The 13,170-nt window shown below is 39.1% G+C and overlaps 1 protein-coding gene across 1 annotated transcript in view; it reads right to left on the bottom strand.

Annotated features, from left to right (window-relative positions):
- Positions 1-1,686: 1,686 nt before the first annotated feature.
- The window catches only part of LOC131072465 (membrin-11), a 114,345-nt gene continuing 102,861 nt past the window's right edge, over positions 1,687-13,170 (bottom strand). The window contains exon 4 of the mRNA XM_058008632.2: positions 1,687-2,062. Coding sequence (XP_057864615.1) covers positions 1,901-2,062 — 162 coding nt within the window. The 3' untranslated portion in view covers positions 1,687-1,900. The remainder of the gene's footprint in view (positions 2,063-13,170) is intronic.

Here is a 13,170-nt window from a genome sequence, read left to right as displayed (position 1 = left end):
GTTAAGTGTAGATGTACGTTTTCTGCAATTTTAACTTTTAATAAGACAGTCTCACCATACCCGAATAACTGTTGGTAAATTGATTAGTGTCAATTTGCATAGAAACAAATCTCATATTTGATTTTGTCATCACTGTCCTTTTTCTAACCCAAGTGGTTTGACCTCTGCTTTTTGTAAAAATTTATTGCCTCCACTAAAAGATTACAAATTTTAATTATAAATCGACAACTTCACTACTACTGTTGCATATTTGACTCTACTGTGATAGTTTACGGTCTTTAAGCTCTTTGTTTCAATCCATTTTCTTCTTTGTTAGGCTGAATCCTTATTCATTGTCAAATTGATCCTATTCTAGCTACACAGTGAAGGTGTTGAAATAAGGGAAGAGGAGGCTCAAATAGCTCTTGAATACAACTGACCCAAGAAGTATGAATCTCCCCATCCTAATTAAATTATTGGTGATGACCTATTCGTGGAGATCCTAATTCACCCTGACCATCTTACTTATTCTCGATCAATCCATTAATGATCACCCCATCATGAACAGATTGATCCGCTATATGCTTGATCTCTCCCTCCTCCCCGTTCTTCTCTTTGGATTCCCAATGATGAGGGAAAGGAAGAGGCTCACAAATAGGAATGGAACCACGGTGGCATGTTATAGGCCCCACCCAGACCGTGTTAAACATGATACAAGAAAGCATCAGAAAGCCCCTTTCAATGAAAAGTTTAACACTCCAAATTTTAAAGTATACCCTCTCCTTCCAAAGATAATCCAATGTCTATTATTTTCTCTCCTCTTAGATGTAGGAAACCTTCTCCACCTAGAATCGAATGAAGACACTCACCTCCTAGAGATCACTCGGTGGCCCCATGAAAGATTGCATTGATAGAGATGTCACTATCATATTGGAAGATTTATCCCTTCTTCCAATCCATTACTATTTCTACCTATGAAGATTAACATGTTTACTATGATAGACACAAGAAGCATAGAGATATTGACTATGTCGATCATTGGCGTATTGATGAGCAGAAAAGACCATCTCCTAGAATGCCTCCCTCCAGAAGACCTCTTAGACATCTTAGAGGAGTGTCCTCCACTTCACCATAGAATCTATAGAGATGAAACTTCTTATCATATATCTGCTAGGGATAATCTCCTTTATCATGAGAATGTGGATAGGAATTCCCCTTTTAGAAGCCCCAATCCTCAGTATTACTACCCTAAGGGTGAATATGATAATTCATACAGCCACTCACTATCATCAGCAATATGACAACTTACCTCAAGGGGATGGCGTATGCCATTGATCCAAATGATAGGTGTTATATTGATATCAACTAACCTTGGGATGATTTCACAAAAATCACTTGGCTCCTCACATTAAGGATATACCTCCCTTCTGTTTCCCTCCCAAACTTCCAAAGGTCAATAACAGTCCTAGAAAGAGGCCTTCCAATCAAATAAATGCCTTCATGATGATGGATTGAGAGCGTGATGATAAACTATTGCTTAAAATATCTGCTCTAAGATGCTCTCATCATAGTGGTTGCCTATATTTTCATAAGACAAGTACAACAAACAGTATATTCAAACCTGGATCACAATATTAGGATACAAATTTCAAAATAGTTTATTATATCAAGAAGCCAAAAGTCTAGTGAACTTAAGAAAGGGGGAAATAAGTTAAGCATAGATTGCAAATTTATTACCTAGGAAACATAGTAAGATTCAGATCACTATCCACAATAAGTAGTATATTTGAAAAAACTTTAGATTATTTAGTTAACATTTTCACAATAACATGTCATTGTCAATTCTACTGCTTCTGCTTTATGCACTTTTGCTGCCCTGCAAGTGCTTCAGTGATCAAAGTCACAGCATTTAGCTGCATCACTAGTGGGTCCATCTCCAAACAATTACAATAATTACAACTGTAAGGAACATGCCAATATATATTATCCACTTATCCATTTGATGTCGTCTTTCAATTATTTTCAGCATGGAATTAGACAAGCCAACAGTATTAATGATATCCAAAGCCTTGCGCTGTGCTTGCTGCATCAATCAAACGAAAGAACCAAGTTAGCAATAACGCATAAGAGCATAGATAGTTAACTGCATGGGCTGGACAAAAATTTGGTAATATTGAGTCTCCAAAAAAATTACTTGTGAAAATTCAGACAATGAACATGGAAACTAAAAAACATTTTGAATGCCAGTGAACCATAAAATTTAACCAGTGAGATTTCAGACATGAACTCAGTGAACTATAAACTTTAACTGTTACCATAAGAGCATATAAACTTAGCATTTGTATACACAGCACCAAGTTATACCTAATGATGTAGCATTTCAATAGGTATGACTCCTTTCAAGGCACTCTACAGTTATGATGCTATCTCATTCGTGGATTTGATTCTTCCAGATAGTAGAGTCCTTGGAGCTAGAAATTCAATTCAAGAAAGCCTAGATATTGTGCATGCACTCAAAGATAATCTATAGTAGTCCCAAAACCAGCAAAAGATGTATGTTGATCGTCATCGAACAGAGGGTTTTTGAGGTGGGAGAAATGGTTTTCTTGAGGTTGCATCCCTATAGACTCTCTTCCCTCAAATGAAGTGCTGCTGAGAAGTTGAAGCCACGGTTTTACAGACCTTACAAGATCATAAGGAGGATTGATGAGGTTGCATATGAGTTGGAACTACCAAAGAACAAAAGGATACACAACATTTTTCATGTGTCATGGCTTAAGGATGACCTTGGACAATGGGCTATTACTTCATTAGAGATGCCACCACTAGATGTGAAGGGAAATTGATTTTGGAACTGGGAGCCATCATTGATATGAGGGAAAAGAAGCTCAGAAATAAGGTCATACCAAAATATTTGGTGAAATGGAAGAATTTGCCTCGAGGACACCACGTGGGAAGGAGCTGAGATCTTTGATCATCTGAATATGAAATTGCTCAAGGATAAGCAATATATTGGGCGGGAGGACTGTCATATCCCCTGCACTCCAATGCCATGATACTGTTTATTTTTAATAATAAAGTGTTTTTAAACACTGTCATGATAATAATTTTAATAATATTGATTATTTTAATAAATTATAATAACAAGTCATTTTTTGGGCTGACCTAATTTTGTATTTTGTTTGGTGCCAACTTCCTTTCATTTGTCAAAGTTCGCTTGGTTTTGCATGGGCACAATCACATATAAATGCAACTTGTGTAATTCAAGGAGATCGAGGAGATTTGACATTTTAAAAAACTACAAGCTGCTGTTTGCAAACTGAACTAACAAGGATGAAAAGCCCCTTGACTTCACCCAGGTGAGACAAAACCCTTACCTAGTCTATTGTTCTACGATCATAGTTGTTTGTTTAAGCATGAGCCTACGTCATTGTTTGTTCAAGCATGAGTCTATTGTTCTGGGTCGTTGAAACCCAAATGATCGTTGAAGCCCAGCTGTCATCATGTTTGTTTGTCTATTGTTCTATGATCATTGAGATATGTGATTTGATTATGATTATCTCATTCTGCACCATGTGTAATATTGATTATCGATGTCTCCATTTATGTTCTAGACAAGGTGGCTCAGAATGATTATTAGATGATGAAATTTATTGATGTTAATTCCTTTATATTATATTATATCACATTGGTTTTTTATAATGTGCTTCAACTATCTTGTATGGAGCAAGTATGTTTGATGTTTTAATGAGTGTGCAGGGACAGGTTTTAGCCCCAACCATGATTATTTGGAGATTATTCAATTTTAATAACTATGTTGTGTATATTCTCCATCTCACTTGATTGAGTTATGGGATGTATCTTGTGATACTTGTGACACCAACATTTGAATTGATGGCAATTCTAAATCCACATGTTGTGAAAAAGCGAGTAATGTGTGTGTTCTCATTGCATGTGTTTTGTTGGGAATGGTAAAAAATGGTAGGTTTAGGGTTTTGTTTTGTCCTCTAAACCCTTTTAGAACCTTGGTGGTTTCCTCCTTTGGCTTGTGTTCTAATTTGTCAATGATTTGTGATCATTGGTTGCAGGTTGTCTTAATCGCAACTTAGGGGTTCTTATACTGTTTGTGTGACTAGCCCCATGTGTTAGCATTTCAAGTTTTATTCAGTCATTACCTCTTGTGTGTGCGCTATGGTCCTTTAAACCCTTTATGTTCCTAATCCACAACCCTTTCCCCCCCTCAAGTCCTTAGTGAGGACCAAGTGTCCACATGTGTAAAAGTTTCCTTTAAGTCTTGGGCCTCGTCGGTGGAGCTTCCACTGTCGTTGGGCGCCCTTTCGGCTCCTAGCAACCTGAAAACATAAGGCTCTCAGGTCATGTGGAGGGGGAACCTTAGCAGCTTTCGTTGGAGACATAACTATTGTTGGGCGCATTTTTTGGCCCTAGCGACCCAATGACCATGAGGTAGGCAGCAAAGGATGTTCATGTGGGCCCGGCTTTCAATGAGAGTTAGATTGTCACTAGGAACCCTTTCGAGTCCCAACGATGTGATATTTTTGGTGGGCCCGAATGAAGTAACAACAAGGCAGTGACGTGGCAGCAGATGTGTTTGTAGGCCCCTACTATCATTGAGGTTGTAACTGTCATTGGAACCTCATTTAGGTTTCAACAACCTATAGATAAAGAGAGAAATAATGACAACTGGGCTTACGTGCCAGCTCGTGTGGACGGTGAGTGAAGATTGAATGGTCAACTCGAACAAGGTGTTGACTGCCAAGGCATCAGTGGAACGTTTATGCATCATTGGGAGCTCTTTCAAGCCCAAGCAACCTAGCAAGCTATTTATGAGGAAAAGCCACATCGATGAGAAACTTCAAACCTAGCCAACAACTGTTGATTCTTCTTGATCGACGGTGGAAAGTCAAACTTGGCAACAACCCCACTACCAAATTTGAAGTTCGCATAGTTGAGCATTAATGCATGTTGATAGGTGTTTTATGAGAAAACTTATCAAATTGTGCTATAAAACAGTTGTGAATTATTCATAGCCCTCGAGAAAAGCAGTAGAGAGATAAAAAGCTTCCTATGTGATGTAAGGCAAATTTCAAGGTAGTTTTTGTTGGTTCCCAAACCAACAGTCTCCGAGTTCTAGAGGAATTGCCACTAACTCATCAACAAACTCGGAGAAGGATTTGGTAAACGAATGAGATTCAATCACAATGACTGAGATCTCCTGCACTTTTGGCTCTGCGAGACCAAGGCGGGTGAACCTATGCAATGTCAGAACAACTAACACCTTCAAAATACTCAGGACATTACATTTTCAGCAGATCGTTTTAATGAAAATGTACTAAGGAAGATGGGTGAACTCCCGATTTTGGCTTTAACCTTAGTTTTTAAGCATATATGCACTTCATTGAGGGGGGTTTCTACACTAATCCTACTCCTAATGAAGAAAGGAAAGCAGAAATGAAAAAGCTTTGAATAAGAAAAATGATTCTAAAAACTGAAAACAACAACCATGACCAGTGCCTTGTATGGGCAGCAGAGTCAACTTCACAATATGCAGATTTGGTATCCAAACAGGATAACATGCAACCATTGAGCTTGGAATGCTAATGCATTACACCAACATTCTCCCTTCTAGTTTCATCAACAACGATGCCTGAGGGTCTCACATACACAACACTATTTCTCTACCTTGTAATAAGCAAATTAATCTCTTCCTTGAAGAGAAGCAAACAACAAAGTAAACAGCTGACTTGTAGAGACACAACAAAAAAACCCTTGGTCATTTCATTCCATAAAATAGTGTATGCATAAGAGAGACATCTACAAATGAAACCTTTAAATCTATTTGTATTCAAATTACAAACTGTTTGGAACACCAAAAACTACAAACTGAAAGAAAACTAACTCTAGTTGTTATAAAAAACATACACTCTATACATGGAAGTCGTGCTTCCGGAATGATGAAAAATTAAATTCAAAATCCCTTTAAACTGAGAAGAAGAAAAAAGATATACATTCAAGAAGAAAACCTAGAAGAAACCCTAAAGGCATCTTGAGAATTGACTTGTCTTCATCTTGAGATCTGGAACTTTGAAATCTGCACCCTCCTACCAAAATTGCCAAAAATTTGCACTTGCATCCCTGCTAGAAAAGTTAAAAAATCTGAAAATACCATCTCTAGGCACATGTCAAGTCAAAATTCTGCACTTTGCCAGTGTTTGCTATATTAGCTCACTGTCCACCTCTGACTGAAGAAGTTCACTTTTCCCTCTTTGATCTGAAAACTGAAAAATGCCACAATGGTGAAAGTCAAAAACTGACTCTCAGCTGCACTTCTCTTATCTGACCGAAAATAGCAAAACTCTCCTTTGACTGAAAATGCCCTGTCATATCACCCTTCTAACTGCAAAAGCTCACTTTCTGAACATTTTTTCCTCCTCAGATGAAAAACACACCTCCAATATAATAACCATATTCTCCATAAGGTAAGAGCAACTATAACTTCATTATCATCCTTGGACTGAGAATAATACTTTACTTGAACCCATTAAAACATTTCATCTAAAGTGAAAATCATGCCTCCTAGCAGAAGATGATAAGTTACTGCATATCATTGGTTTTCAAAAATAATTACCAATGCATCCAATTGCAGCCAATACTTCACTATATGCAAGAAAATATTATTACCTTTGAAGAAATAATAATACTTTCCCGTTACTGCACTCACCTCACCTTTTACCCTTTCACTCACATATCCGGTAAAACAATTTCAATCAATGGGTTATCCTGGTACTACATCATTGTCCGAGTATGAGGTCTTAGTGAGAGATAATTAATTTAGTCCCATATACCATCTTCATACCATATGGGAATATTTGTGTGCAACATTTCTCTATCTAAATTCAATACCCTGCCTTTGTGGTCTACAAACACCTTACATGGGATATCTCACCTTTACTAACTGTACTGCATCTAAAATCCTTTTAATCATTCCCTCCAATCCAGTACCTTCTGTGAACAACCCTGTTAGAATACAATCATAACCACAACGTTATTATTCAAATGGAAGATTGCCCATGAAGGATTAGCTATTTGCACCGTGACAAGCTCTCCCACACATACTATCCCTCATAGGAGAGCTTTTGACTTGAAGCTGCAACCCATAATGGATATTTATTCATTCCTAGTATCAGTAGAGCTCATCCCATTTAGATGCTACCCATATATTCTCTGATCTATATAAACACCACTGGCCATATACTATGCAATCTTGCACTTCATTTGATGATCACAAATAGTGGTATGAGCACCCCTCATCATGTCGCAAGATTTAAGTGAATGCTACGAATAAAACTGACATCTCGATATTGAGACATCCAGAGGCTCTGCCCATCAGTCGACTCATTCATCGGCTCTTCCATGTCAACAGTTGACATCACTGCGTGGAAGCTAATACCCTCCAATGCTTTCTATCGTGCTTGCAAAACAACTGCAATTACAAGATTTGGCGAAATTCCTCTGTCTTTCAAGATTTTATGAATGTCGATTTCCTATCACTAGGCTCCCATGTTGGCAGAGAAAGGTGTGAAACTTGGGTTTTGAACCTGCCAGACATTTTGCAAAAATCCCTTTATGCTTCGGTGGATGTCGCTGGAAACAGAGCTAGCCACGCCCTCAAAACCTTGGTGGATGCCCATATCCTGCGTATGAACTCTCCTCATACAGCGCAAAAATGCTAGAAAAGGATGCGGAATCTATTCTAATGCCTGCCAAATCCATCTGCACGACCCATATCATGAAAATGTGTCTTCAGCACAACAGGTCCCCTCCGCGCCTCTGAACACTGTTGATGCAATACCCACAAATATGGATATGATTTGTGAGGAAGTCTCATCGAAACATTGTGACTTCCGCCCTTATGCCCGTTCACTACACCATGTTCCTATGAAACTATTATCAAACTTGCAGATGCCAAAGATTTGCAACTTCACAGGGAAGCCACGTTTGAGAGTAATTCCTCTGACCATTCATGGATGATCTCGTTTATCCCTCAACATTCAATCATCTAGGTGTCGTTCAAATACCTTTCCTTTAAAGAGAATTCAAGCCCTAAAATCTCATTAATTTCTGAAAACATTTTTGCCCTAATTCCCCTTTGCTTCACCCGCTTTGTCTTATTTCCATGCGCTTGAACTTTATCCCACATGAGTTTTATACTTCCCTACGCGCTTCACAGGATGGCGGGAATGTTCTATCTTCCTCACATTATCGCACATCGCCTTCCCCACAGGTCTTCCTATGCGACCATGTTCCTCGTGCGAGTTGGCGAGGAAGTCAAACTTCCCTCCACTCTGCCCTTCCCATGCCGCTGCTCAACCGACTTTATACACTGTGCAACTTGGTGGGGAGGCTAAGGCTCCCGCTAGCCCGCACCTCCTTCTGTACTGTCGTGGATGATGCACGAGATAAAAGGAGAGAGGATAATTTTCTCCTTCCCGCTATCTCGCGGGCTGTCCCTTTGAACTGAAAAGGGCCCACAGGTGGCTTGACAAAAAAAATGAAATCTATAAAGTAATAAATTACTTTACCCCACTTTATTTAAATCATTTGAAATGCTCTCTCACATAATCAGTTATTTGGGTAAATAAAATGATTTACCAATCTTCATTTCGCCCCTCAAAACCAAATGAACCTTGCTGCAATTTTATTTAAATCAAATTGGTTTAAATAATATACCTTTTCCTTCAACGGATCTTAGCTAGTCGAACTGGGTATCAGCCTTAGTCGAGCCCCAAAGTGGGCCCGGCTAAAAAAAAATTCGTTTCTGGACATCTGAACCTGGGGGAATGCTCAGACACACTGATTGAAGGTGTTGTGAACCTGAGAAACTGGCTAAGCAGTCATTAATTTTGAGATTTCACAACTTTGAACTTTTGCCAAGAACACCTAAGTAGCCTCTAAAACAGGCTTTGAAAACTGAGCAAAACATCTGATTTAGGGCCTGAAACCTGGCACGTTGATAGACTATTGTACATAAAATCCAGGGCATCAAACGGATCGTCATTACGACATCCGAGGCAAAAGTTATTAATCCGCAAAGCTACTTACTCAAGCTTCTCTGAAAAATCTGAACATGCTGCTCATGAAACCCTGCAAAAGTGTGTTTGGAATGGGTCTTGAAAACTGATCATATGACGAGTTGGGGGGCTACAAACTGGGGATCTGGCAGATAATTCTATAGAGAATCACGGGGTACACTTGATTTGAATTGCAGATCAACTGGGCGTGAAATAAAAATACACAAAGAGGGCACCAAACTGCTGTTTGACACAGTCCAGTTTGCAGAACTGAACTTTTTGCAAATGAATTTAACTTTGAAAACCTGTCAAACGAATTCATGGGGCTAAGCCACTTGGCATGGGGCTTCAAAAATTGCAGGGAATCACAAGAAACTTTCCATTCGGCTTGATCTTCAACTGGCAAAAAGATACAACTGCTCAAAAAGGGCTACTCAGAAAAGTGCAGAAGGTGCAAATCAGCAACCTGTTGACGTGTATTTTATACACCATCATACACAGAATAAAATACCAATAGGCATCTTATCCTCTCTTGAGAAAATAGTCTCTAACTGCTGAAGATCTGCATAAAGGATCAGTTAGGTAGACTCCAAGGTTCTTTTAGTAGGGTCTCTACGTGTGGACAAGCTTTTTAGTGGTATGATGTGATTTGTTGTTTCCTCCAAGGGGCCTTACGTATTCCAAAAGTTCAAAAATTTTCTAAACTAAAGAAACTTTCAAAAATAGCAAAAGGAGTAGGGTTTAAAAGAGGTCTAATCTAGCCTAACCCTATGAATGACTTAGTATGGATGAGACTTGGCAAGATTCAACCAACTTCAATTTTGCCATAAGATAACAACTCAATTGAAATTAGTGCGATCTTCTAAGGTAATAAAATGATACTCAATACATCAAAGATCAAGGACACTACTACGAAGGTACATATCCAAGATACAATAATGATTGAAGATTAAAGGACTCAATGTATTCTCCAGTCGACCACGCAAGGCGTTCCTACAATCAGCAAGAAGCTAGTGGTTTGGATTACGAATCCTACCAAATATCAAATCTCACACTTAGTCTTTCAAATTAACAAACTACTTTGATTGAGCACGATTCAAGTAGATCAAACAACCATGAAGATAACTCAAGAAATTTGCAACAAAACACCATAACTTCAATATTTTATTGATTTCCAAGTCATCATATACAACAATTGCTTGAATTTCTTTCTTCAAAACTCAATCTTGCTACAAAATAAAATTACTTCTAACTCTAATCTCTCTTACATCAACTATTGACTATTACTCTATTCCTCTATTACACTATTATCCAATGAAATGAAAAATGGGGGTATAAATAGCATCCCCGATTACAATGAAAGGTCCAGATTGAAAGTAAATCAACGGACAAGATCATGACACCTAAACCCTAATTAGGGTTTGTTACAAATGACCTCCCTTTTACTGAACAATATTAAATACATAGCCAAATATTAAATTTGGCACAAAAACCTAGGAGGTATCAACCAATGAGAAATAAGATGTCATGTCATCTGTAACAACCTTTCATCTAGAATCTTATTCCCTTTCCAATTCTCTTTCTTAGCATATGCAATGAATTTTGTCACGATTCCTTCGATTTCTGTGATTGGAATCTCGAGAAGATTCTTCATACTCTCTTCTAAGTGGATGACCTGATCGAATGCATCTAGAAGAGTTGCGTCCCATGAAGGTTCAAGTTCCTTCGTTCTGTCAATCAGGAGCATGGTGGAAAACATCTGATCATACTGCTCATCTGTAACATCTGCGTCCTTGCAAAAGATGATCTTGATTCTATCCTCAAATTCCTGCATATCCACATCTGTCTCGACCTCGATCCTTCTGCCAAGAATGGTACGAAGTACCTCAAATACTCTGTCCTGGATCGGATTAATCACCTCCTCAACTTGGCCACATCTAACACTGATGTCTTCAAAGAAAACATTCTTCATATGGAGTAAGGTTGACCACTGAAACAAACTGTGAGAATCACCTTCCAAGATCTTCTCCTGCGCTAAAATTCTCCTCGATGTATGTCTTATAACTTTCAAGACAGGAATGATAACGTCCTTGGTATGGGCAAATGCAGCTACTGTTATCATCAATTTGTGGATTATCTCAAGAACTTGGATGGCCTGATGAATGATCTTCATCATCCTTGTAACAAACTCTATAGCCACTGTATGAGATCTATCCATCCAACTACATGTACGTTGAACCAGGTTCCTGAATCTTTCTGCTTCGTTGATTGATTGAAGTGGCAATGCTTGTACTGGTGATCTAACTGGATCTTGACGTCCCAAAGGTTCATTGATGTGACTGAAATACGTCCTCCATGCACCGACCTCTCTCTCAAGCTTTCTATTTTTTTCTACTTCTTCTCTAAGCTTGTCCTTCAATGCCTCAAATGTGTCGGTGGCATCATCCATTGTCTGCTCTGCAGTGGATGGTCCTAACTCAATTGTCTGAATATCATAATCCTCTGCTAGGATCTCACCCTCATATTTGTCTGCTGCCGGTGTAGCTATCTGCAGTTTTCTGGATCCAGTCTCATCTCGAATCATCTTGGACATCTTTGTAGCCTTCTTCTTCCCTGTTACTTCATGTGAACATCCAACAAGGCTCTCTAAATCAATTGCGTTGTCTTAGTCCTCTACTACGATCACCTTAGTCAATCTTTCCTTCAACCAATCTGGGATATTCGATCTTGTCTCTTGAACTTGAATCTCTTTATGTACCATTTCTTCTTCTCTGGGAGGAGATGTCATTTCATTATCTTCTTCTAACTCATAGTCCTAGAGAGATCCATCTGACGAACCATGCTGTGCCTATCCTTCTTCCTGCCTGTCATTTTGTACCATAGACTCCATGGACTCTTCCACTTGAATTGTTCTATTCTCTGGTCTAGAAGAAGTACCTGGTGTTCGATCTTTGTTGGCACCTTGCTTTTTCTTGGAAGACTCTTTCTTTTCTGACCTTTCTTTTCTCTTCGAACCTCTTGGATGGAGATTGCCTTCACTGGCACATCGAAGGTTACCTTCACCTGAATTCCTAGGATTAGGATTGCCTTCACTCACACTAGCTCCACCTTCGGCTGATTTCTCTTCCAAAGTAAAAGACATAGCTATGCCTTGCTCTCCCAACTTCTGATGCTGAACGTCTACCCATCTGCGAGTACAAGACAAGACTGGTGCCATCAAAGCATCTAAATCCACGACCTCAGGCTCATTCCAATCCAACCTTATTGTTTTGCTTTCTCTATCATAGGAAGACTGGATATGTTTGCCATTGTCCTGAGCTTGGTCGGCCACTCTGTAAATCCTGCATTTCCTGATGAAATCCAAAGGCAATCTAGAATGCATCTTTCGCTTCACTTCAAGATCATCTAGGAGGTTCATCATAAAATCTTCAATCTGGTGCTCATGTCTAAATCTTCTGCCGACTGTCTCCTCTAAATGTCCATGTGGATCAAAGCTTTCTCTCCAAGCAAAAGATGAAAAAGAATACAAGGCTAACTCCTTCTCTGCGTCATCCATGGTTAAAACATTAGGACATACCTCAACTGAATTACCCAAAATAATAGGTACTTGGACTCCATTCTGATGTCTGTGTCTGAATGCCTTCGCATATGCTGCTAACTGCCTTGTTACTTCAAGTAACACAATTCTGTCTGTCATATACCTCGGCAACATGTATGGAGGTAAAGGACATCCATGCACTCTAATGTAAGTGAACTTGGGAAACTGAATGAACCAAGCACCGTACCTCTTGATGAATTCCTGGGCATCCTAGGATAATCTGTTGTGAATTCCACCTTGCAACGTCCTCGTGATGTTCATCGTGAAGGTATCATTAACTAACTTGTAGTTTTTCCCTGGCGGATGATGCAAGTAGGCATAAGAATCACAAGCTCTGACCTCGCCGGGTCCTCTTCCAATCACTCCTCTGTGAGGTAGTCCTGCGTACTCAACACTCCTGATCAAAGCATAGATGACATATGAACTCATGTGGAAGGACTTAGTAGCCCTGAGTCTCCTCAACTGTACGTCTAAACAATGGCTAATCATCCTAGCCCAATGTAT

The sequence above is a fragment of the Cryptomeria japonica genome, chromosome 6 (genome assembly GCF_030272615.1).
Source record: "Cryptomeria japonica chromosome 6, Sugi_1.0, whole genome shotgun sequence".
Classification (NCBI taxonomy): domain Eukaryota; kingdom Viridiplantae; phylum Streptophyta; class Pinopsida; order Cupressales; family Cupressaceae; genus Cryptomeria; species Cryptomeria japonica.
This window is presented reverse-complemented; position numbering and strand designations above follow the sequence as displayed.